The sequence below is a fragment of the Oryctolagus cuniculus genome, chromosome 6 (genome assembly GCF_964237555.1).
Source record: "Oryctolagus cuniculus chromosome 6, mOryCun1.1, whole genome shotgun sequence".
Taxonomy (NCBI): domain Eukaryota; kingdom Metazoa; phylum Chordata; class Mammalia; order Lagomorpha; family Leporidae; genus Oryctolagus; species Oryctolagus cuniculus.
This window is the reverse complement of record NC_091437.1, coordinates 79,224,677-79,250,921: the sequence shown is the minus strand read 5'-3', so window position 1 is coordinate 79,250,921 and position 26,245 is coordinate 79,224,677. Positions and strand designations below refer to the sequence as shown.

At 41.2% G+C, this 26,245-nt stretch overlaps 1 protein-coding gene across 3 annotated transcripts in view; it reads right to left on the bottom strand.

Moving 5' to 3' along the window:
* Positions 1-6,701: 6,701 nt before the first annotated feature.
* LOC108175399 (large ribosomal subunit protein uL15m) overlaps positions 6,702-26,245 on the bottom strand; it is a 54,739-nt gene continuing 35,195 nt past the window's right edge. The window contains exons 2-6 of one of the 3 annotated variants that reach the window (XM_070076610.1): positions 22,982-23,147; positions 21,639-21,920; positions 19,115-19,256; positions 15,098-15,260; positions 6,720-13,325 (exon numbers count right to left, since the gene is read on the bottom strand). In XM_070076610.1, coding sequence (XP_069932711.1) covers positions 13,208-13,325; positions 15,098-15,260; positions 19,115-19,256; positions 21,639-21,920; positions 22,982-23,074 — 798 coding nt within the window. In that variant the 5' untranslated portion in view covers positions 23,075-23,147 and the 3' untranslated portion in view covers positions 6,720-13,207. Of the gene's footprint in view, positions 15,261-19,114; positions 19,257-21,638; positions 21,921-22,981; positions 23,148-26,245 lie in introns of all 3 variants that reach the window. The other 2 variants (XM_070076612.1, XM_070076611.1) reach the window with 2 other exon arrangements.

The window sequence follows — 26,245 nt, the reverse complement described above, 5'->3', positions numbered from 1 at the left end:
ATTTTCCAAATGGCCACAGTGGCCGGGGCTGGGCCAGGTCAAAGCCAGGAGCCAGGAATTGTGTTCAAATCTCCAGTGTGGGTGGCAGGAACTCAAGTATTTGAACCTTCATGCACTGCCATCCTAGGTGCATTAACAGGGACCTGGATTGGAAAGCAGAGCATATCTCCAATATGGATGCTGGTGTTTGCAAGAGGTGGTTGAATTAGATGTACCACAACACTGGACCCAAATGCATGATTCCTTATATTTAAAAAAAGTAATGATCTATAAACATTTATAAGATAATATAAAAAGTGTCTTTTTCCACATGCAGAGCAAATGATTAAATCAGGAAAAATTAAGAAAAATTATTACCAGCTATAAATAAAAAGCATTACTGGAGAACATTGTGAAAACTTGTACCAACATAAACAATTAGATAACCTAGATGAAATGGATAAAGTACTAGAAAGACACAAGCTATTGAAATATAATAAGAAAAGAAAAAGCTGCAAAGGTGTGTACCAAATAAAGAGAATTAATAACCAAAAAATTCCCAACAAAGAAAAGCCTAGGATCAGACAGCTTCACTGGTGAATTCTGCCAAACATTTACCCAAGAATGGATATCAACTCTTCACAAAATCTTTTTAAAAATATGTGAAGAGGGAACACTTCCAAATCATTCTGTTTGTCTGTTATTTCATGGATTCCAAAGACATCACATGAAAACTACAGACAAATATAATTGTACATATAAAATTTTTTGACAGAATACAAGGAAACTCAGCATGATAAAAGGCTATCTATGAAAAACCCACTGCTAACACTTAATGGTGAAAGACTGAAAGATTTTCCTCTAAGATAAAAGAAGAAAAGGATGCCTGAACTCAACACTTCTATTAACATTGTATGCAAAGTAACAGAAAGAACAATTGGGCAATAAGAAGAAATAAGGCATCGAGACTGGAAAGGGAGAAGTCAAACTCTCTCTCTCCCCAAGTGGCACCATCCTGTATATAGGAAGTCCATGGAAACTGCTTTGGTTTGCATACGACCTATAAAATTTTATGTGTTGGAAACTTGACCCCAAAACTCAAATGTCAATGGTATTTGGAGGAGGGTTTCCTGGGAGGTCATTTGATTAGGTCATGATGAGTTCATTTGATGAGGTCACGAGGGTGGGATATGATTCCTGTTAGAATGATGACAATGTTTTTGAACTGGATGGATTCAAGAGCACGGAACTCAATCCAGGTGACCCACGTGGATGGCAGGGATCCAGGTACTTGAGCCGTCATCTGTTGCCTCCCAGGGTGCACAATAGCAGGAAACTGGATCAGAAGCAGAGCTGAGACTTGAATCCAGGCACTCTGATTCCCTCGTGGTGGCTTAAGCACTTCACCAAATGCCCATCCCAAGAAATTTTTTAGAGAATTGAATTTTGACATATGCTACAACATGAGTGAACCTTGAAACCATTATACTAAGTGCGATAAGCCAGACATAAAAGGACAAATATGGTATTACCCAATTATATGAGGTATCTAGAATAGGTAAATTAATAGGAAGTAGAATTATGGTTACCAAAGGCTTGGGGCATTGCTGTTTAATGGGTATAGAATTTCAGTTTCAGATGATGAAAAATTTCTGGAAATGGATAATGGTAATTGTTGCAATGTATATGATGTACTTAATGACATTTAACATATACTTAGAACTGGTTAAAATGGTAATTTTTGAGTTATGCTTATTTTACCATAATAAAATTTTCTAAATCATTTCAATATAGTATGTGAATATAGTTAGTATTTGTGTAGTGTCTACAAATATAGTTCCTGGAGTCAGTCAACCAGGATTTGCATATTCACACACTGTAGGAATGTTAAGTGGCACAGCCATTTTGGAAACTAGTTCACCATAGAGCTACTCTATGACTCTACAATTCTAGAATATACCTAAGAAAAATGAAAACATATGTGCACACAAAAACATATGCATTCATGTATATAACAACATCATTCACAACAGCCAAAAAGTGAAACAACCCAATGTTCACAAACTAATGAACAGATAAATGAAATGTGTTATATATATTCAGTGGTATTCAGCAATAAAAAAATGAATGAAATACTGATACATACTACAATATGGATAAATCTCAAAATCACTATGCTAAGTGAAAGGAAAAAGACACTAAAAAATTGACAGATTATATAACAGAATTTATGTGAAACGACCACAAAGGGCAAAGGAGGAGGGCATTTGGCACAGTGGGTTAATCCATCATCTGGATCCAACTTCCTCCTTTTTTTTTTTTTTTTTTTTTTTTGACAGGCGGAGTGGACAGTGAGAGAGAGAGACAGAGAGAAAGGTCTTCCTTTTCCATTGGTTCACCCTCCAATGGCCGCCGCGGCCAGCGTGCTGTGGCCGGCACACCACGCTGATCCGATGGCAGGAGCCAGGGGCTTTTCCTGGTCTCCCCTGGGGTGCAGGGCCCAAGCACTTGGGCCATCCTCCACTGCACTCCCTGGCCACAGCAGAGAGCTGGCCTGGAAGGGGGGTAACCGGGACAGAATCCGGCGCCCCAACCGGGACTAGAACCCGGTATGTCGGCGCCGCCAGGTGGAGGATTAGCCTATTGAGCTGCGGCGCTGGCCCGAACTTCCTCCTAATACACACGTTGGGAGGCAGCAGGTGATGACTTAAGTATTTGGTTCCTGCTACCCGTGTAGGATACTCAAATGGAATTCCTGGATCCTGGTTCTGGCCTGGCCCAGTCTGGCTGTTGCAGGCATATGGAGGTGGACCAATAGATAGAAGACCTCTCTCAATCTCTGCCTTCTGCATAAAATGAAAATAAATTTAAATTAAAAAATAAGTTGCTTCTCAAACCTCAGAGATTTTTGTTTTATTGTTAAAGGGTAAATCAGCAGAGATAGAAATTAGGTTAATGGTCACCTTTAGATAGAGAAAGGGCAGAAGAGGCTGTGACCACTAATAGGTATGAAGTTACCTTTGTGGTGATGGAAGTGTTTTAGAATCACATTTTGCTTATGGCTGCATAACTCTAAAAACACCAAAAACCATTAAATTCTCACTGAGAAACAGTGAATGTTATGATATGTAAATCCTCTCAATAAAACAACTTTTAAAAAGTAAAAATGTTGTAGAAAAAGCAGATTGAACACAATGTAAGCAAAAGAAAGGAAATAATAATAAGAGCAGGAACTGATGATTTTGGAAACAGAAAAATAGATTAAAATCAATAAAATGAAAACTGATTCTTTGATATGATCAGTAAAAGTGATAAACTTCTAGTTTATCTGATAAACAAAGAGAAAATGCAAATTACTATTGAGAGTTGGATAGGAACGTCTCCATAGATCCTACATAACAAAAATAATAACAAATACTAATAACTTCATATCCATAAATTTGTCAAATTATTCTAAATATACAAATTACCAAAGCTTATTTAAGAAGAATGAAATAATGTGAATAGCCCTGTGTCTATTAAAGACATTGAATACACAATTTAAAAATATCACAAAGATAACTACAGGGACAGGCATTAAGGTGCAGAAAATTAAGCCACCACTTGGGACAACCACACCCCATGTCAGACTGCTGGTTCAACTGTTGGTTATTCTGTGCTTCTGATCCAGCTTCCAGATAATGTGTTTGGGAAGCAATGGATGATAGTCCAGCCTTGGGTTCCTGATACCCTGCCACCCTCCAGATGGAATTCCCTGGCTGTTGTGGGCATTTGGAGAATGAACCAGCAGATGGTAGTCTCGCTCTGTCTTCCTGTCATTCTGCTCTCACATAAACAAGTAAACAAACAAATAAATAAAATCTTTTTTAAAAATATTACAAGAAAAGATTATAAAATGATATTTCACATGGGAATAGATGGCAAGAAATTCTTAACAATATATTAGCAAATCTTGAGAAATGCAACATACTTCAACATTAGAAAATCAATGTCTTTATATCAAGAAACTAAAGAAAAAATATGTAATCATTTCAATAAGTGTAGAAAATGCATCTGACAAAATCAACTAACATCCATGATAAAAACTCTCAACAACTGATGAATAGGAGGAACTTGCTAAAATTCCCCAAGGGTAGGTAAAAATAATCGATGGTGAATATCATATTTAACAATGTAGAGTACTTTCCCCTAAAGTCTGGGACAATGCAAAAATGTGTGCCATTATTGCTTCTATATTTATTATCATAGTGGATGTTTTAGCTAGGGCATTAAGACAAGAAAAGAAATAAAAAGCATAAAAATTGGAAAAGAATGATGTCACTATGTGCAGATGACATGATTGTCTACATTGAAAGTGCAAACAAAATTCACAAAAATGTTACTAGGACTAATAATTGCATTTTGCATGGTTGCAGGAAAAAAAGGTCAATATTTTATAAAATTGATTTCATAAATACATTTAGCAATGAACACACAAAAATAGAATTTAAAAACAGTGCCATATATATTAGCAACAAAAAAGCATATACTGGATATAAACCTAACAAAACATGTATAAGACCCATGTACTTAAAAATATAGAATACTCATGAAAGAAATCAGTAAGATCTAAATAAAAGGAGAGCTGTCCTACATAAATGGCTGGAACACTGAAGACTGTGAAGCTATCAGTTCTCCCCCCAAACTTATCCAGCAAAATCCTAGTCTGTTGAAGACCAATAACATCTCATTTGTAGAGCATTTATTCATTCATTAAAGCATGGAAACTGACAAGTTAATTCTAAAATTTATAAGAAAAAACAAAGGAATTGGAATACCCAAAACAATTTTGAAAATATTTATGTTGGAGAACTAATATCTTATTTAAATACTTACTACAAAACTCCAGTAATCAAGATGGTGTAATATGGACAGAGGAACACACATATAGATCAGTACAAGAGTCAGAAACAGAGCAGACTCACACACATGTGATCAATTAATTTTTACCAAATGTAAAAAAAAAATTGTATTTTAAACCAGTCATGAGGTAGAAATTGTCATCCATTTGCAAAAAAGAAAAAGAAAATACCTGTGGGGAGCAATTGGGAGCAACTCGGACTAGACTGTTACTGGAATTAAGACTTATTCTATGCATCTGCTCTCCCACAATATGGCGCTGGGAGAGGAGGAAACAGCTTCTACACAGCTGCCTCCAGTTCAACCAATAAACTGTAGGACCTGCTCCTGATTGGAGGAGAGCAGCGTACTCGGCGTGTGGGTAGCAGAGTTGGGATTGGTGGAAGAGGACTATAAAGGAGGAGAGAGACAACATGCACCAGGAACATCTAAGAGGAACACCTGAGCAGCCCCCGAGAGAGCCGGCTGGCGGTGTGCTGCTCCCCCGCGGAAGTGGGGAAAGTGGCAGGGGGAACCGCCCTTCCATGGAGGTGGAAGGGACGGTAGCCAACCCGGGAAGAACCAGCAGCAAACCCGGGATGGGCCGAGCAGACAAAAGAACAGCGCAGGGTCTTGTGTCGTTCCTCCACGAAGAGGGGGAGTGACAAATACCCTAAGAAACTTTTACCCATTTTCACAACCTAAACCCAAAGTATCATAGCCCTAAACTAAAACCTAAAACTAAGAACTTTTCTGGAAGAAAAATGGGAGAAAAATCTTTGTGAGTCTGGGATTAGAGTAAGATATTTTAGATGTAGCACCAAAAACAATAATTATAATAAGCAAGTCTGTTTCATAATCAAAAGTTTATCAAGGGTCCGGTGCTGTTGGCACAGCAGGTTAAAGCGATGGCCTGAAGTTCCAGCATCCCATATGGGTGCCGATTCTAGACCCAGCTGCTTCTCTTCTGACCCAGCTCTCTGCTGTGGCCTGGGATAGCAGTGGAAGATGGCCCAAGTCCTTGGGCCCCTGCACCCACGTGGGAGACCTGGAAGAGACTCCTGTCTCCTGGCTTTGGATCAGCGCAGCTCCACCCATTGCAGCCATCTGGGGAGTGAACCAGAAGATGGAAGACTTCTTTTCCTGTCTGTACCTCTCTCTGTAACTCTGTCTTTCAAATAAATCAAATAAATCTTTAAAAAAAGTGTATCTTACAAAAAATAGTGTTAACAGCAGACTCATAGAATGACAATCTCTTTAAGTAACACTGTGACCTCAGGATCAGCCCTTAGGACATTCTGGTCTGGCTAAAAAGCCCATGAGAGCATTTCAGGCATGGAAAGCCAAAACACGGTGGCAAAAAATGTTCTACATTAAGGATCTCTGTGAGTGAGACCCCAGTGGAAAGAAGTGGCCATCAAAGGATGCACTTTTCTCTGAAGGGGAGAGAGAACTTTGTTTATGACCTTGTCTAAATACTGATGGAATTTGTGGATTCAAAAGGCTTCCATAACCTAGGCAGCTCATGTCAAGAGCCTCTTGTGGTCACTGACATCATACATAAACGTGTTAATTAACCAGAGGAGTCACTTTTGCACTAACTTCCCATGCAGGACCTCAGGCCTCAATGAGTTGTACTGAGAATTAACTGTAAAACTTGTTCTCAAACACTTGTGTGTGTGTGCAAATTATTGAAATCTTCACTTAGTATAGAGTTGGTCTTCTGTGTATTAAGTTAATTGAAAATGAATTTTAATGGAGAATGGGACTGGGAATGGGAGAGGGAGGAGGAGGGGTGGGAGGGGGGGTGGGAGGGCGGGTATGGTAGGAAGAATCACTATATTTCTAAAGTTGTACTTATGAAATTCGTATTCCTTAAATAGAAGGTTTCTTTGGGAAAAAATAGTGTTAAGAAAATGAGAAGAGAAGCAGAGAATAGTTGCAAAATACATATAAAATAAAGGACTAGTATACTGTACACATAAAACACTGAAAAGTGAACAATAACAAAACAATCCAATTTTTAAAGAGCAAAAATAGGAAGAGGGGCCAGTGTATTGGCATAGCAGGTAAACCCTCCGCCTGTGAAACCAACATCCCATGTGTATGCTGGCTCAAGCCCCGCTACACCACTTCCAATCCAGTTCCCTGCTAATGTCAAACAGTGGAAGATGGTTGAAGTGCGTGGGTCCCTCCACCAATATGGAAGACCCTGAAGAAGCTTCTGGCTCATGGCTAAGGTCTGGCCCAACCCTAGCTGTTGTGACCATTTGGGGAGTGAATCCGCAGATGGAAACTTCTTTCTCTCTTTCTCTGTAACTCTGCCTCTCCAATAAATAAATATTTAAAAAAAAAAAAAAAACAATAAGGGGGTAGGGGCTGGTGTTGTGGCACAGTAGGCCAAGCCTCTGCCTCCACCACCAGCATCCCATATGGGTGCAGATTCAAGTCCCAGCTTCTCCACTTCTGATCCAGCTTCCTGATAATGACCTGGGAAAGCAGCAGAAGATGGCCCAAGTGCTTATGCCCTTGTACCCCCATGTGGGAGATGCAGAAAAAACTCCTGGCTTCTGATTGGCCCAGCTCCAGCCATTTGGGGGATTAACCAGTGGATGGAAGATATCTCTCTCCCTCCCTTTCTCTATAACTCTGCTTCTCATATAAATAAATAAATATTTAAAAAATAATAAGAGATACTTCACTCAAGATATGTAAGGGGCAAATAAGCATGTAAAAATATCAAGATCATTAGACATTACAGACATGTAAAATTTTAAAATTTTTATTAATATAAAGAGAACAGATATCATGTATTTCATAGGTATGATTCTAAGAAGATAATCATACTTTCCTCCCTTCCTAGTTCCCTCCTTCAACCTCCTCTCCTTCCTTCCTTCCTTTTTTTTTTTTTGAACTTGCAAAAGTATAATTTCAGTCTACTATATAATCACAGGCTTAATGCACCACTAACCATAATATTCAACAAGTAAAAAAAATAGAAAAGAAATAGAAAGACCACAATTCCACAGGAATATAAACAAGGGCTAAAAAAAAACAATCAAATCTCAAGATGTCCATTTCACTGCTATACATTTTTTTGTATTCTATACTAACTACTATATATCAGTGAAAACATAGGATATTTGTTTTTTTGGGACTGGTTTATTTCACTAAGCATAACGGTTTTCAGTTGTACCCATTTTGTTGCAAAAGACAGGTTTTCATTCTATTTTATAGATGCGTAGTATTTCAAAGTGTATATATACCATATTTTCTTTATTTAGTCATCAGTTGAAGGACATCTGGCTTGATTCCATATCTTAGCTATTGTATATTGAGCGACAATACAAATACCTCTTTCATATGATGAATTCATTCCATTTGGGTAAGTTCCCAGGAGTGTGATGGCTGTGTCATAAGGTAGATCTATTTTTTCAGATTCTGAGGACTCTCCATACTGTCCTCCATAATGGTTGTACTGGTTTATATTTCCAGTACATTAGGGTACATTCCCACCACCATCCTCACCAGCATTTATTATTTTTTGATTTGTGGATGATAGCCATTCTAACCAGGGTGAGGTGAAACCTCACTGTGGTTTTTGTTTGCATTTCTCTGATGGTTAATGTTCCTGAGCATTTTTTCATGTGTCTGTTGGCCATTTGTATTTCCTTTGAAAAATGCCTGTTCAGGTCCTTTGCTCATTTCTTACCTGGATTTTTAGTTTTGTTGTTGTTGAGTTTCTTGAGCTCTTCATATATTCTGGATGTTAAGGGGACATGTAAATTAAAACTACAATGGGATGACCTTGCACACCTATTACAATAGCTGAAATAGAAAGCCCATTTGGCAGTAGTAACAGTGAGGCAGAACTGGACCTCTCACATGTTGTTGGGAATGTAAATTAGCACAATCACTTTAGAAAGCAGTTGGATTACAATCCAGATATTCCAGTCCCAAGAATTTATCCACACAAAAGGAAAGCATGCAACCATACAAACGAAGACTGGTACACAAATGTTCATAGCCATTGCCCTCTAGTGAACAAAAATTGTAAATATTGCTAATGTCCATCAACAGAAGGATGAATACATAATGTGTTTAATGGGACAACATTGTGGTTTCATGGGTTAAGCTGCTGCCTGCAATGCTAGGATCCCTTATCAGAGCATAGGTTCAGTTCCAGCTGCTGCTCTTCCAACACAGCTGCCTGCTAACATGCCTGAGAAGGCAAATGGTCTGAGTGGTTGCGGCCCTGCTACTCATGTGGGAGACCTGGATGGAGATCTAGGCTCCTGGCTTTGGCATGATCCATCCTGGGCCATGGTGACCATTTGGGGAGTGAACCAGTGGATGGAAGGCTTCTGTCTCTGTCTCTGTTTCTCCCTCTCTCTATGTCACTCTGCTTTCAACTAAATAATTGTTAAAGTGTTTAACTGAACACATGCTCAATAAAAAGGAATACATTAAACTCATATCGACATGGATAAATCCAAAACAACTTATAATTGTAGATTTTATTAATAATCACAAGTACTGAATGTACATAGGTGACCAAACTGTAGTACATCTCTACAAGGGAACAGGATTCATCAATAAAAATGAACAAACAACATGCAGAAGCAACAACATGGATGTGGTTATCTGAAATTAATTATGCGAAGTTGAAGGAAGCCAGGCTCAATCTATAGAAAATTCTGGAAATGACAAAAGCTACAGGGACAGAAATCAGATTAGTGGTTACCAGGTACTGGGCCCTGGGGGAAGAAATTGACTGCAGATGGACTAGACATAAACGTTGAAGGTGACAGAAACATCCTGTCTTAATGTGATTGTGCTTACATAACTATAGACATTTGTTACAAATCAGTTGTACCCCAGAACATCTTTAATGGAGGTAAATTACTTTATAAACCTGACTTTTTAGAAGAAGAGGGTGTGGGTTTTATTGGAGACACAGGCCAAAGAGAGCCTCTTGGAGGAGGAGGGAGGAATTGCTGTTCTAATAGGAGGGGGCTACCATGGAAAGCATTTGCCAGAAGGTCAACAAGGGGATGGTCAGGTAGTAGAAGGGAAAGGCAGACTCAATGCCAAAGCTATAAGGACATATGAGCGCACATCAACAAGTTCATGGGAAACAGATTAAAGAGATGTTGATTTTAGTGCATAAGCATTTTGAAATCCATACATACAAGAGATCATCAAAAAGTTCACAGATAATATGTATCATGAAAAAAGAGCAGGCAAGTTCCACTGTGCTAACATTCTGCCAGCAAAGCCTTTGAAGACACAGCTGTTCTGGGACTTGTATTAGTATCAGAAAGCACACTTTATTCTCTGATGCAAACCAAAGTGGGTTAAACCACTGTTTTCTGATGTTTCCCTGATATTGCTGAACCACTCTATTTTCCCAAAGAATAGAGAGTAACATTACACTTAAAAAAATTGGGGGGGGGGGGGACATTCGGGGCTGGCATTGTGGCATCAAAGTTCAAGTTGCAAATGCTCCACTTCTGCCCCAGCTCCCTGCTGATGGCCTGGGAAAAGCAGCAGAAGATGGCCCAAGTGTTTGGGCTCCACCACCCATGTGGGAGACCCAGAAGAAGCACTTGGCTCCTGGCTTCAGCTTGCCCAACACTGGCCATTGCAGCCACCTGGGGAGTGAACCAGCAGTTGGAAGATCTCTCTCTCTCTCTCTCTCTGTAACTCTTTCAAGCTAAAAAGAAAACCAAACAAAATAAACCTTTAAAAAATAAATAACTAAAAAAAGAAGAAAAACCAGGAACACAAAAAGCAGGAAATCCATAGTAATTGTTCCACAACAGAGTGAAATCTTTTAATACACATATTAAACTCAATTGGTTTTGTTCTTAGAAATAAACTAGCTGGCCGGCGCCGCGGCTCACTAGGCTAATCCTCCGCCTAGCGGCGCCGGCACACTGGGTTCTAGTCCCGGTCGGGGCACCGGATTCTGTCCCGGTTGCCCCTCTTCCAGGCCAGCCCTCTGCTGTGGCCAGGGAGTGCAGTGGAGGATGGCCCAGGTGCTTGGGCCCTGCACCCCATGGGAGACCAGGATAAGCACCTGGCTCCTGGCTCCTGCCATCGGATCAGCGCGGTGCGCCGGCCGCAGCGCGCCGGCCGCGGCGGCCATTGGAGAGTGAACCAACGGCAAAGGAAGACCTTTCTCTCTGTCTCTCTCTCTCTCACTGTCCACTCTGCCTGTAAAAAAAAAAAAAAAAAGAAATAAACTAGCTATGTAAACTAAGAACAGCTGATGCCACATACCAGGAAAGGACTAAGACGTAGACTGAAGACCTCTTACATTTATACTTAGATTTCCAAGTGATATGAAGTCCTCATAGGATAAAGCTACTGGGGTGTAACCATTTGGCACAGCAGTTAAGCCATTGCTTGGGATGCCTGAATGGCATATTGGAGTGCCTGAGTTCAAGTCCTGGCTTATACTTCTGATTTGTTTCCTGATCACAGTACTGATCACACTGGGAGGCAGCAGGTGATGGCTAAACTGCAAGGATCCCTGTTACACACATGGGAAACCTCAATGGAGTTCTGTGCTCCTGGCTTCAGCCCCAACCCAGACAAGCCTTAACTGTTGTATGTATTTGGAAGTGAACCAGTGGATGGAGAATGCTGTCTCTCTGCCTTTCAAATATATAGAGGTTTTTTTTTTTTTTTTTTTTTTTTTAATATAAAGCTACCGTCTACCATATGCTCTTTCCATACAACCCTAGTTAATGATAATGGGATACCAGCAGTTTACAGTCCAGATGGTCACACAGTTAAAATAAACGTGTCTCCTGCTCTCCAGTTATTTAAGGATTACCTTAATTAAACAGAATGGATGGGTTTTGTGGACCTTGCCTGTTTTGGCCAACAGTGAGCCACAGTGAGCCACATGATTTCAATATGAAGACCAGGATACAGCTGTTGATGACTAAGCTCAGGCTCCCTGAGTAAGTACTGTCTGAGCAAGACACACCACTGCACATCTGTTTCCTGTTTTCCTCCTTCCCTTTATCATTCTCTCCCAATTTCCTTTCACCTGGAGGCTACCTAAGACAACCACAAGCAAGCAAGTCTTGTGTTTAACTCTTTTTCCTTCCATGAGTGTTGTCATTTTACTTGCAGGAGTCAGAGAGGAGCACAGGGGCCCTCAAAAGTACACTGTTGCCTGTTCAGTCTCCCTTAGGTAGCTAACTTCTCTCCCACTTCCCATGAAGAATTTTGCTATAGAGGCAGTACCAGCTTCTCCAAAAGTACTGAATCAAAAAGGGGAGCATAAATAAGGCAGTGCAGTAACAAGCAGGGTGTTCAGGAGCCTCATCGGGGTCTCGCACATGTGTGACATGGGCCTAAACATTTGGGCCATCTTCTGCTGCTTTTCCCAGGTGATCAGCAGGGAACTGGATCACAAATGGAGCAGGACTCAAACTGGCACCCATATTGGATCTGGTGTCACAGTTGGTGGCTTTACCTGCTACACTACAATGCCAGCCCCAAGAACAGGAGCTCATTTTTGTGAACACAGGTTAAGGCCAAAGAGTGCTCTTAAGCCTAAGAAAACATCTTTAACATCAAAGCATTATCACTGACTGGAAGGGACTTCAGAAGTAATCTTACATAAGCCTTGTAGGTGGCAAAGACTGACACTCTATACAGTTTAAGAAAGGTGAAGTGACTTATCTAATAGATATTATTTCAAATGGCTTAGGAATAGGGAGCACAGTTTAAACATGCCAATAGAAAGCCACCAGAAAAAAGTTTTAAAAATATTCTTGATGTAAAATCAGCTCAGAACATGGTCTATCTCCTTTGGACTTTTTATTTTTTACAACCATTACATAACATCAGCTATATTAATATTTCAACATTACATAACTGTGAAAAAAGCATACTCCTATTATACTGATAAAGTTTTGGGGGACATTTCTCAGCTATGGTTTAAGAAGAAATGAATTCTACTCCTGACTTAATGGTGCACAAAGTTAGTAAAACTATATTTTCTTTGTACTTTGGCATTTTTCTTTGCAAAAGTCTTTGCATCCTGTCATTTCTCTTCCTCCATAAACTATATTCAAGTATAATTTTTACATGCCTAACACAGGAAGTGCAAGGTACCTTTATGGTTAAAATATTTAGAAAAAGCAGGCAAAGGAAAACCTAAGTGCCACTTTTCAGGTGGTTTTGTTGCAGGAGTCTGCAGTTCTAATTGTTAGGGTTCAGCTAACCAATCAAAACTGTCCTTCTCGCAGACCGATCAGGAACTTCCCCCTTTACAGTCTCTAGCAATCCATCAGTCTTGGCAATCAGTCTTCAGTGGGTGCCTTCTTCAGTTCCCCGCTAGGTGCTCCTGGGAGATGTTTCTTTCACTTTTGCTCTCTCTGCTTTTTTTTTTTTTTCCCTCGAGAAACTTCTTTGTACATTCTTCTTTGTCCATGCTCTTAGTTCTATATGGTTATAAGACCCAAAGCTGAGTAAAAGCTCTAATCAAGACTCAACAGATACAACAAAAAAGCACATGGAACTTTCCAAGATGAGTTAAAATTTTCGAAATCTAAATCATTTACAACAGCACAGAAAAATCTTGATTATAAGGACTAGCACATGACAGTAACATCCTTCACAGAAGCCAACTCCTGGACTTTTCTCAGGTCCTCCAAGATTCAACTCCAGGTAGTGGGGCAGGGGCCTCTTTGTAAATGTCTGCCTAGCCAAGATTCTATCAGTTTCCAGTGCTCTGTCACCATGCTGCTATGAAAACATTTTGCATGCCACCACTGATAACTAATCAACCTACTGACTACTATGTAACTTTTGAAGGTAGCACTCCAGAATGGTAGACTTAGGCTCAAAGAATTCTGCACTGATACACGAGCTTTCTATTTATTTGAGGGACATAGAGAGAGACACAGTGCTCCCATTCACTGGTTCTCTCCCAAAATAACAACAATGGCCAGGACTGGGCTGCTCCACAACCAGGAGCCACAACTCAAGCAAGATCTACCAGGTAGAGGGCAGGGACAAACACCTGAGCCATCACCACTGCCTCCCAGGGTCTGCATTAGCAGGAACTGGATCAGGAGCTGGAGCTGCTTATCAAACTCAGGTAATCCTATATGGGGTGCAGACATCTTAATAGCTAGGCTAAGCACCTGTTTAGGTTTTCACACTTTACACTTGTTTAGGTTTTTATACTTTTCATGTTAAAAAAACAACCAGGAATCATTTTATTTCTACTGTGGTAGAATTAACATGAATTATTTGAGATCAATCTTTAATTATGGTTAATAATTGCTGAATCTTCTACATTAGCTATGTTTAATTTTCACATTACTGATTGTTCTTGTGGCTTACATAATCACTGAACAATTTTTCCTAGATCATTTGAAATGACAAGTACAAAGGTCTACAAAATGTAAGTAAACATATATCAGTTTGAATCATAACACTTTCTTCAAGGAAAAAATGTTAGCAGCTTGATCATTATTGTCTAACCAAGGAGATAAAATAAATTCACTTGGAATTTGTTTTTCTTAACTCCCATCTAGCTTGCAAATGTACGACTTAGAAACTATTCAGTCTGAAATCTTCTTGTCACATTCCTGAACTCAGAGGCTGAGGGTTTGCTACCTTGCTACTGGGCAGCAGAGCTACCCCAGGGCTACCACTGATCAGTTCATGGGCATCTGCTCCAATCCCAGCTGAGCCTACAGATCAGCCCCATTCTACTGAGGCTGCATTCTGACTTGCAATAAGAACAAGAGGAGGCCTGTAGGAGAAAGGTCATACTGTCCTATGGTTTAAAATGGTTACAATCTTCCTTCAACTGAGCATGCCTTTGAGACATAGACTCAGTTCCTCCATGCAGTCCTTGCTGCCTGCAGGTTTATTTGAATTTTAGATGAAAATGAAAAAAAGATGATTGCACTGAAAACTGACATTGACATCTGGAGAATTATATATTAGGAAAATACAATGAGAAATCTGTATGGTCTGGTTTCTTTTCTTGTATTATTTCCATGCTCTGCTTTCTTGAAAGGGAATTAATGAACTATAGTATTTGAAGAGATTTTCATCTGCAGGTTTCAGGATTTTCTTATCTGCCATATTTACTACTCATCCTCGGGCAAGACCAAAGAGGATTCTGCCTTGGATCCTTTAGTGTACTAGCATTTTGAAGAGTTCATCTTTAATGATATCAGGTAACACATAGCCATACTTCCTGGTGAGTTCAAGTCTTGCTTCAGGAAATTTGGCACGATCTGCCGGGTAACCGTGGTTTTTGGCATCAGTGTAATAAGGCACCAGTGCTGTACGTGTAAGCATCTGCTTTGGGATGGGCTGTCCACACAGAAAAAATGGAACAGGTATGCACGGAATTTCTAATAAAAAAAAGAAAAAAAAAAGGAACGCAATTATGGACTTTACACATAATGACTATTATAATTTTTTAATGTTTATTTATTTTCATCTACTTGAAAGGCAGAACTATGGAGGCACAGAGTGTTCTTCCACCCACTGGTTCACTTCTCAAATGCCCACAAAAGCCACAGTGGGGTGAGGCTGAAGCCAGGAGCCTAGAACATCATCCTGATCTCCCAAATGGACAGCAGGGGCCTGAACACTTGGGCCATCACTGGCTGCCTTCCTACACACATTAGCAGGTAGATGGATCAAAAGCAGAGCAGCCAGGACCCAACCTGGCGACTGGATATGGGATGCCAGTGTCACAAGCAGCAGCTCAACCTGCTGCTGTACCGTGATGCTAGACGCCTCCAACCGTGAAGACTTATTAAGTCTGCATTTGTATCTCAACAGTTTAGAAATTAGGAAGAAGCATTAGGATTTCTGAAAAAAACAATGTTACAAAAATGAATTCTCTTAACTAAAGAGCAGGTGAAGATAGCTTAGTGATACCAAGCAACAGAGGGATACTGCCCAATCTTGGTTTGGCTTTTTAAATTTTTTAAAGTACCTGGAACTTTAAACTGAACAAGAAGTGTTCTGAAAGTGAAGTAGCAAGAAAAGGCCTACATATAAAATATATAGATACTATGAGGCCTTTCACTGGTTTAGAACACAAATAGATAACTCTATGAAAGCAACAATGCCCTACAGGCCGTGTTTTATACAAGGCTGCTTTACCCACAGCTGAAAACACAAAATAGTTCACATAAATCAAAACAATATTAAAGAACTTACTGAGAACCTTAATATAACAGCACATACATTCACACAGCTGTTATAAAAATCTATCTGATTTAATGTATTAACCCATTCCTACACACATAGTACCCGGTATTCAATAAGGTAAATGGTTAACGCTCACTTGGAGCCTCCCAACTCTAACTAGTGTTTCTCCATCCTATTGGATAGTATCTGACAAACACTGACCACTGACTAAATATTTGCTGAGTGCAAGAATGTGACAGTTACTCTAACACAGCTCATGTTCTAACAATATACCAACACAGAGCAAACGAGAAATGAGAACTGGAAGCTGCCTGCTAGGGTCAAGACCAAGAATTACGAAAATGAAGCCAGTCCCATATGGGCGCTGGTTCTAGTCCCAGCTGCTCCACTTCCAATCCAGCTCTCTGCTATGGCTGGGAAAGCAATAGATGGCCCAAGTGCTTGGGCCTCTGCATCCAAGTGGGAGACCTGGAAGAAGCTCCTGGCTCCTGGTTTCCAACTGGCCCAGCTCTGGCTGTTGCAGCCATTTGGGGAGTGAACCAGCAGAAGGAAGACTTCTCTTTCTCTCTCTCTGTCTGTCACTCTCACTGTAACTTCACCTGTCAAATAAATAAATAAAATGTTTAAAAAATTTTCCTCCATAACTTAGAAAACTAAAGTACAATGAAGTAAATTCTTCAGGTGGGAAATTACAACTGAATGGTCAGCCTGTGATAAGGCTTGTTTTACTGCTTTTTAATGAACAGCTCCCAGGATGACTTCAGAGCTGCCCAGGGACCAGGCCCAAGTCTGAGGGTGATGACTTTGCCCAGGCCTCCAGCTCAGGATGCCAGGTGCTGGCCAGCTGCTGCACAACCAGCACGCCAAACTCTGTAATGACAATGACTTGAAAAATGTTCTATGCCACAAGGCCTTCCAAAATGACAGTGATTGTTTTACATACACACACAAAAAAACAATCCTTTTTGTATTTGAGGCAGCTCACTCCGAAAACTATGAATGATAGGACCAAAGAAAAGCTGCTCTAACCTCTGTCCTTAATGTAAAATTAATGGTAAATGAGAATTAATGGTGAAACTAGTCTTCAAACAGTACTTTATGCTTTGTGTGTGTGTGTGTGGGTGCAAACTGTTGAAACCTTAACTTAGTATAGAGTTGATCTTCTGTATATAAAGATAATTAAAAATGAATCTTAATGAAGAATGGGATGGGAGAGGGAGTAGGAGGTGGGATGGTTTGGGGGTTGGAGATCGGATATGTGGGTAAGAACTGCTATAGTCCAAACGTTGTACTTATGAAATTTATATTTATTAAATAAAAGCTTTCTATAAAAAAGTTCCTCTATGCTAAACTAGAATGAAATGAGTATTAAGGTGAATATTTCTAGAAAGCTTTCAATTATGAGGGAAATGAAATGGTGGTTATTTGTTTCAAACTTTGACATTCAGAGAATATGAATACACTCCTTTTTCCTTTTTATATGTCGACTTTAAAAGAATTTTCAATGAGCAATTTGAGTGGGAAAAGTTTAACTCCCATTTTTTTTTTTTTTTATTTTTGACAGGCAGAGTGGACAGTGAGATAGAGAGACAGAGAGAGAAAGGTCTTCCTTTTGCCGTTGGTTCACCCTCCAATGGCCGCCGCTGCAGCCGGCGCACCGCGCTGATCTGATGGCAGGAGCCAGGAGCCAGGTGCTTTTCCTGGTCTCCCATGGGGTGCAGGGCCCAAGCACCTGGGCCATCCTCCACTGCACTCCCTGGCCATAGCAGAGAGCTGGCCTGGAAGAGGGGCAACCGGGACAGAATCCGGCGCCCTGACCGGGACTAGAACCCGGTGTGCCGGCGCCGCAAGGTGGAGGATTAGCCTATTGAGCCACGGCGCCGGCTCTCCCATTTGAATATAAGAAAATCCAAGACCTTGTAAAAACATTTAGCCATTTCGTTTTCACCTCTGTAGCTTATAAAAATCCAATTCATTTATTCAACAAATTTTAAGTGAGTCTCTACTACACATCAGGCACTGCTCTCCATGCCAGAGAGAGAACAGTGATCAAAGGTCGCTATTATCAAGATGGGAGACACAGAACAAACAGGAGACAGAGAATATCACACTTTATCACCTTGTGAGGGCTGCCTAGGCAAACACCACGTAGGGCAAGGGGATAGGACATGACTGTGTATGTGTGTGTGTGTGTGTGTCTGTGAACCTGTGCATCTTCTGTTTAGCACAGGTAGGAAAGATCTCCCTAATAAGCAGAGACCTGGAAGAATGAGGTGCAGAGCCCTGGAGATTACAGGCAGAAGAATTTTTAGGTAGAGGAAACAGCAGGGTCAGAGGTGTGAAGGTGTAAGGAGCGCAGTCTGTGGAGAAAGGCCAAGGCAGCCTGCAACAGATCTGAACAAGCAGAGCGAGCATTAGGAGGGCTAGGAGGTGGTGCAGATTACACCCAGCCTCATAGCATGGCATGGACACCACTGGAGGTTCTGCGCAGAGGAGTGACAGTCCATGCCTTAGAGAAGCCCTGTGCTGTGTGACTCCACTGTACGCAGGGGTGGCAGCAGAGAGTCCAGCTAGAAGGGAGCACAGACATCCAGGCCAGAGCAGCTGGAGAGGCAGGACGATCATGGACAGGCTGGACAGAACTCACAGGATGTGCAGGGTATAAAAGAAAGAGTCCAGAGGACTCCACATTTTGGGTTAAAAAAACAGGAAAACGGCATTGTCATTTACTCCATTTACTCAGTGTGCAAGAACACATGGAGGTGAAAGAGAAAAAAGATACCCCAGAAACACTAGGCTTGAGAACCCTGTGAGGTATTGAGGGGGAGGTGCCAGGCAGAATCTGGAGCGCAGAGGAGGAGACCAGAGGCTCTCTGCCCCTTGGCCCGTCAGTCAGCAACACACTTTACTCATTACATCATGCCCACATGATACTGCAGCCCAACAACAACTACCAAGGTTTACTCTTCACCAACTAATTCAAAAGCAGCAGGCAATATGAGACAAAGAGGGAAAGAAGAAAACGACCACACAGCAAGCTTACCCAGACTTCTCGGGTCATAGAAGGCTGTAGTGACAACACCACCGTTCTTCTCGATTGCAGCAATGGCTAGTTCTGAAGCCATCTGTACTTCAATATTAACTTTTGCCTTAAGGTTGTTAGCGCCCTGCATGATGTCCAGAGTCTGTTAGTAAATACAGTGGCCAAAAGTAAATTAATGGCATCAGAATTCCTTTCTCAACTGTGTTTTCCCTCCATAGTACCTATGATGTAACAGTAATTTGTATTGTAAATATCTCTGCTTTAGGGGCCAGTGTTGTGTAACGGATTAAACTGCCGCGGTGATGCCAGCATCCCATAAGAGCACCCATTCAAGGCTCTGCTACTCCATTTCTGATCCAGCACAGTGTTAATACACCAGGGAAAACAGCACAAGATGGCCCAAGTGCTTGGTCCCCTGACACCCACATGGGAGACCAGGACAGAGTTCCAGGATCAAGGCTTGGACCTGGCCCGGCCCCAGCTGTTGCAGCCATTTTGGAAAGGAACCAGTGCATGGAAGATCTTTCATACTCTGACTTCAAATAAGTAAATCTTTAAAAATTAGTAAATAAATAAATAAGTATGTCTGCTTTCAGGTTTCGTCACTCTGTTTTTACATTTCATGTAGCGTACTCTACACATACCAAGTATCTGAATCTGCGCTTCAGAGGGGTGCCCTCTGCAGGGAGAAAGGTGGAAGACAACACATGCTGACTGCATTCACCAGTTTTATTAGAGCCTTGAAACTGAAAATAAAATAGTAATAAGGGAACCGTTTCCTAGAAAGTTCAGCATTGGAAAATATTGTAGCAAATATTTTAAATCTCAGCTTTTAATCATCTTTAGTCATTATATACTATACTTCCTATTTTCAAAATGAATCTACTAGCAATGATATGAGAACCTTGCCACTCTTGAGGCAATGCAAATTGTTTGACACTTTGGTGTAGTTGAAGCAAATTAGCTCCCAGGCAAGTTCCGTTTAATTATGAATTTTTCATGTGTTTCATAAATACTACATCAATTCTAAGATGCATTGTCTCACATTTTTCACATCTAAAGATTGGTGTGTATTTCTTAAGATTTGTTTTATTTGAAAGGCAGAATTACAAAGACAGAGGGAGGGGGAGAGAGAGAGAGAGAGAGAGAGAGAGAGAGAGAGAATCTTCCATCTGCTGGTAAACTCCCCAAACAGTTACAATAGCCAGGTCTGGACCAGGCTGAAACCAGGAGCCAAAGCACTTGGGCTGACTTCTGCTGCTTTCCCAGGTGCATTAGCAGGGAGTTGGATGGGGAGTGAAGCAGCTGGGAATCAAACTGGCACCCACATGGGATGCTGGCATTGCAGAAGGCAAATTAACCCACTACATCATAATATGGACGCCACATCATCCATTAATGGTTCACTTGCCAAATACCCACAAGAGCCAGGTTTGGGCCTGGCCAAAGCCAGGAACTAGAAACTACATCTGGGTTTCCTATGTGAGTGGAAGGAATCAAGGTACTTGAGCCATCGTCTGCCGCCTCCCAGGTGCGTTACAAGAAAGCTAGATCAGAAGTAGATGCAGGACTCCATTCTAGGCACTCCATTGTGGATTTAGCCATCCTAAGCAGCAGCTGAACATGTTACACACTACAACACTTTTCTATAGTCAAAGCACTTTTAATTCAGTAAGAAAATGCCTTGCTATATTACTTGTGAATTTAATTACTACTTCATAGACTGGTTAACCATCCCCTTTTCTTGGCCATTGGTTAGGTTCCTATATCTTCAGCATCATAAACAGCACTTTCAGGAATGTCTTTATATCAGGCTTCTTTCATTTTGCTTTTTCTTGGGGACAAACATTCCCAAATTGGTTAATTCTGTGTTGAAAAATCAAAGCAGTCTTACTGTGCACTGTTTACTACAAACCTGAAATCCAGAAAAGGTAAACCAATTTACACAGCTGCAAACAATGTGTAACTCCTCAATTACTGCCCTGGGGCAGACTTTTCAGGATTACTTTTGCTGGTTTAATACACATACTCCTCAAGGACCATGGGATGTGAAGTTTAAGGTCATGGAGATTCCTGTATATTAACATACCTGTATATTTCTTTATATAGCTTGGGTAGACAAATGAGGCTTAGTCTTGTATTTGGTTTTCTCTTTTCAAATTATTTCATTTGGAAAGTATTTACCAATAGGTTCACTTTTTCAAAGGAATCTAGTTTTCCCATAAATATATGCTTCCCTCTAGTGGACAGGAAGTTACCTATACAGCTATATAGCAGAAACAGTACAAAAAGTTATTTTCTTATGAACTTCTGGTTGATTCAACAAATATAAAACTTCTTTACTGCAATTGGGATGGGATTTGGATTGCTCCTTTCTGAGTGACTTCATGAGACAATATTTGCAATACTGAAAATAAAGGAATGAATCAAAATACCTGTCTTTAGAGGAGCCTAAACTCCAGCAAAGAAACAACAAAACATAAATGCAAAACTTAATGAGTCATTGGCTAGCACTGTGGCTCACAAGGCTAATCCTCTGCCTGTGGCACCGGCACCCCGGGTTGTAGTCCTGGTTGGGGCGTCGATTCTGTCCCAGTTGCTCCTCTTCCAGTCCAGCTCTGCTGTGGCCTGGGAAGGCAGTGGAGGATGGCCCAAGTGTTTGGGCCCTGCACCCGCATGGGAGACCAGGAGGAAGCACCTGGCTCCTGGCTTCGGATTGGCACAGTGCACCAGCCGTGGTGGCCTTTTGGGGGGTGACCCAACAGAAGAAAGACCTTTCTTTCTGTCTTTGTTCCACTAATTCTGCCTGTCAAAAAAAAAAGGAACAACAACAACAAAAAATGAGTCAGATGTTCATGTAAATACTAATAAAAGTTCTCCTAGCAGAATAAAACAAAATAAGACTGAAAGGGGGGTACAGAGAGCTGGTGCTGTGGCACAGCAGTTAAAGCTGCTGCCTGCCTTGCTGGCATCCCATATGGGTGCTGGTTCGAGTCCTGAATGCTCCACTTCTGATCCAGCTCTCTGCTATGGCCTGAGAAAGCAGTAGAAGATGGCCCAAGTCCTTGGACTCCTGCACCAGCATGGGAGACCTGGAAGAATCTCCAGACTCCTGACTTCAGAATGGTGCAGCTCTAGCCGTTGTGGCCATTTGGGGAGTGAACCAATGGATGGAAGGCCTCTCTCTCTTTCTCTCTCTGTGTAACTCTGACTTTAAAATAAATAAATAAATCTTTAAAAAAAAGATGGTACACATTCCCTGTTACAGAAAGCTGTCAAAAAGACTGTCTTCATTTGTAAACATTTGAGCAGAGAAGCAAAGGAAGTGAGTGAGCAAGCTAGCCTCTCTGAAAAGCATTTAGGACCAGGCGACAAAGCCCATGACAACAAAGTGGCTTTCCAAAACCATAGCTGATGGTTTCTTATGGATGTACCTCAAATGAGATGAAAATAAGGGACAGAGTATTATTATATGGTAATCAAGAAATACTTCTATTGGGCCTGGTGTTGTGGCAAAGTGGGCAAAGCCACTGCCTGCAATACCAGCTCCCATATGGGCACCAGTTGGAGTCCTGGCTGTTCCACTTCTGATACAGCTCTCTGCAAATGGATTGGAAAAAGCAGCAGAAGCGGTCCAAGTTTTGGGCACCTGCTACCCATGTGGGAAACCTGGAGGAAGCTCCTGGATTCAGCTTGGCCCAGCATTGGCCATAGTGGCCATCTGAGTAGTGAAACTCAGAAGGTATCAGCTCTCTGTCTTTATCTCTGTCTCCTTTTCTCACTGTTACTCTCTTTTTGAAATAATATAATAATCTTTTTCAAAATAAAATCTTGTGTGTAGCATTGAAAGATCTAATCCAGACTTACCTCCTCTATCTGTTGGACACCATAATCCCTTTTATGTGGCTGGATGGTCACACCTCCTCCACTGATGAGCATGGATAAGTCAATAGTCTGCATAGGGTCAACTCATCCCAAATCTATAACATATTGCAGTCTACTGAGACACAAATCCTGCTACTGGCCTCTGAAGCTAAATATAAGAATGCAACAGTTAGAAAACTCAAACTTCCTGTAACATCTTTACATCTAGTCAAAGCTTTGTCTTGTATTTTCTTCCATCATATTTGATGGTTTAACAAAATAAACCCCTCTTTGCTACAATATATGCACTATTACTTGACTTGATGTAGTAAAACAGAATCAGTACTGCTTTTGTTCCACTGAAAATAACTTGTCTAAGCATTTGCCTCACTCATTTACACATATAAAGAAATTTAACCCTCTATTTTTACACCAACAGATTTAATGCACTAGAGATTTCAGGTTAAGCAAACATGTCTTAAATAGAATACAAAAAGTGGGGCTGGCATTGTGGCACAGCAGGTAAAGCTGCCACCTTCAAGGCCAGCCTCACATATGTGTGCCAGTTGGAGTCCTGGCTGCTCCACTTCCAATCCAGCTCCATGCTGATGTGCCTGGGAGAGAAGTAGAAGATAGCCCAAATCACTGGGCCCCTGCACCCAGGTGGCAGAGCTGGAAGAACTCCTAGCCCCTCACTTTGGTCTGGTCCAGCCCTAGTCATTGCAGCCATTTGAGGAGTAAACCAACTGATGGAAGATCGATCTCTTTGTTTCTCTGTCTCTCTGTCTCTCTCTCACTCTTACTCTCTCCCTCCCTCCACCTTCTCTAACCCTGTCTTTAAAAATAATTAAAAGAAAATTTCTACAAAAAATATAAAAATCATGAGCTCAAAAGGAAAAATCAATAAATTTGGCTTCATACAAAATGAAAATATTTTCTCTTTGAAAAACAATTAAGAAAATGACTGGCCGGCACTGCGGCTCACTAGGCTAATCCTCCGCCTTGCGGCGCCAGCACACCGGGTTCTAGTCCCGGTTGGAGCGCCAGATTCTGTCCTGGTTGCCCCTCTTCCAAGCCAGCTCTCTGCTGTGGCCAGGGAGTGCAGTGGAGGATGGCCCAGGTGCTTGGGCCCTGCACCCCATGGGAGACCAGGATAAGTACCTGGCTCCTGCCATCGGATCAGCGTGGTGCGCCGGCGCAGTGCGCCGGCCACGGCAGCCATTGGAGGGTGAACCAATGGCAAAGGAAGACCTTTCTCTCTGTGTCTCTCTCTCACTATCCACTCTGCCTGTCAAAAAAAATAAAAATAAAAATAAAAATAAAAAACAAAATGACATGTCCAGCCACCAGTTAGGAGAAAGTGTTTTTCAAAACATGTATCTAACATGTATCTACCAGTGCACTGGGATCTAGAATATCTTCAGAGTTCTTAAAACTCAATAAGAAGACAATCCAATTAAGACATGGGAAAGAATTTTGATCAGATATGTAATGATTTGGGAGAACATTTTGTCTGGTCCTTAAATAGTTACGACTTCATCTTCCACATTACATAGTAGTCTCATTCCTAGAGAAATGGAAGCACAAATCCACTTGAGTTGTATAGGATTGTTGATAGCACCTTTCTTTGTAATAAACAAATCAATATTGTGTCAATGGGGTTAACAAACAAATTGTGATAAATCTATATGGGGTGATACTACTTGCAATAAAACAAAATGAGCAACCAATCCAAAAACATGATTAACCCTAAAACAATGATGCTGAGGGAAGAAGTGCTGGGAAATGCAAAGAAAATTATTTTGACAAAATAATCAGTGATTCTTTGAGGATGTGCCAGAGCTGGGAAGAGACAGCATAGATTACAAAAGAACTCAAGGAACTGTGTGTGTGATAGATGGTCCACCCTCTGGATTGTGGTGATAGTTAGAATGGCATACTGTAGACTAAGACCATAAAATTATATACTTTAAATATGTGCAGTTCATTGTGCATCAGCGGTATTGCCATAAAACTGCTAAAAAAAGCAAAATGTATTTTATGAGTTTCTAAATGTCTTATCAAAAACTTAGTTTTGTATAATTTGCTTTTTAAAAATCCAGCATATTTTGAAGTCTTCTCATGTTGATTATTTATACATCATTCATACCTTTGAAAGCTATCTCATTCTTTTTTTTTTTTTTTTTTTGGACAGGTTGGACAGGCAGAGTGGACAGTGAGAGAGAGAGACAGAGAGAAAGGTCTTCCTTTGCCATTGGTTCACCCTCCAATGGCCGCCGCGGCCGGCGCACTGCGCCGGCGCACCGCGCTGATCCGATGGCAGGAGCCAGGAGCCAGGTGCTTTTCCTGGTCTCCCATGGGGTGCAGGGCCCAAGCACCTGGGCCATCCTCCACTGCACTCCCTGGCCACAGCAGAGGGCTGGCCTGGAAGAGGGGCAACTGGGACAGAATCCGGCGCCCCGACCGGGACTAGAACCTGGTGTGCCGGCGCCGCTAGGCGGAGGATTAGCCTAGTGAGCCGCGGCGCCGGCCTGAAAGCTATCTCATTCTATGAGCACAACACAGTGTAATTATCCATTCTGTTGATGAGTATCCAGCTTTTTATTTTACGAAGAGTATTGCTATTAACATTCCTGCATGGGGTTGTCATTGTGGTGCAGTGCTTGTGATACAAGCAACCCATACTGGAGTGCTGATCCAGACCCAGCTGCTCTACTGACCATCCAGCCCCTTGCTACTGTATCCGGGAAGATGACTGAAGTACTTGGACTCCTGGCTCATGATTTTTTTTTTTTTGTCACTCTGCCTTTCAAATAAATAGCTAAACAAAAAATCTTTTTAAAAATATTCCTGTATGTCTCATAGTACGCATGTATGTGAGGGAATATTAGTCAGGGTTCTCTAGAGAAACACAATGAATAGGACACAAACAGGAAGAGATTTGTTACAAAGAATTGACACACAATTATGGAGTCCAAGATGTCCCACAATCTGCCATCAGGAACTGGAGACTCAAGACAGCTGATGATGTAATTCCATCCTAAATCCAAAATTCAGAGACCCACAGGGCAAGTAGTGCCAGTCTCAGTTTAAAGGCCAGGAAACTAGTCTCAGCTCAGAAAAGCAGGCAGGAAGCAAAAGGGGCGAATTTTTCTTTCCTCTGCTTTTGTTCTGTTCAAAACCTCCATGGATTGGATGACATGTAACCACTTTGAGGAGAGCAATGTACTTTTAATTCTGCTGATTCAAAGTCTAATCTCATTCAAA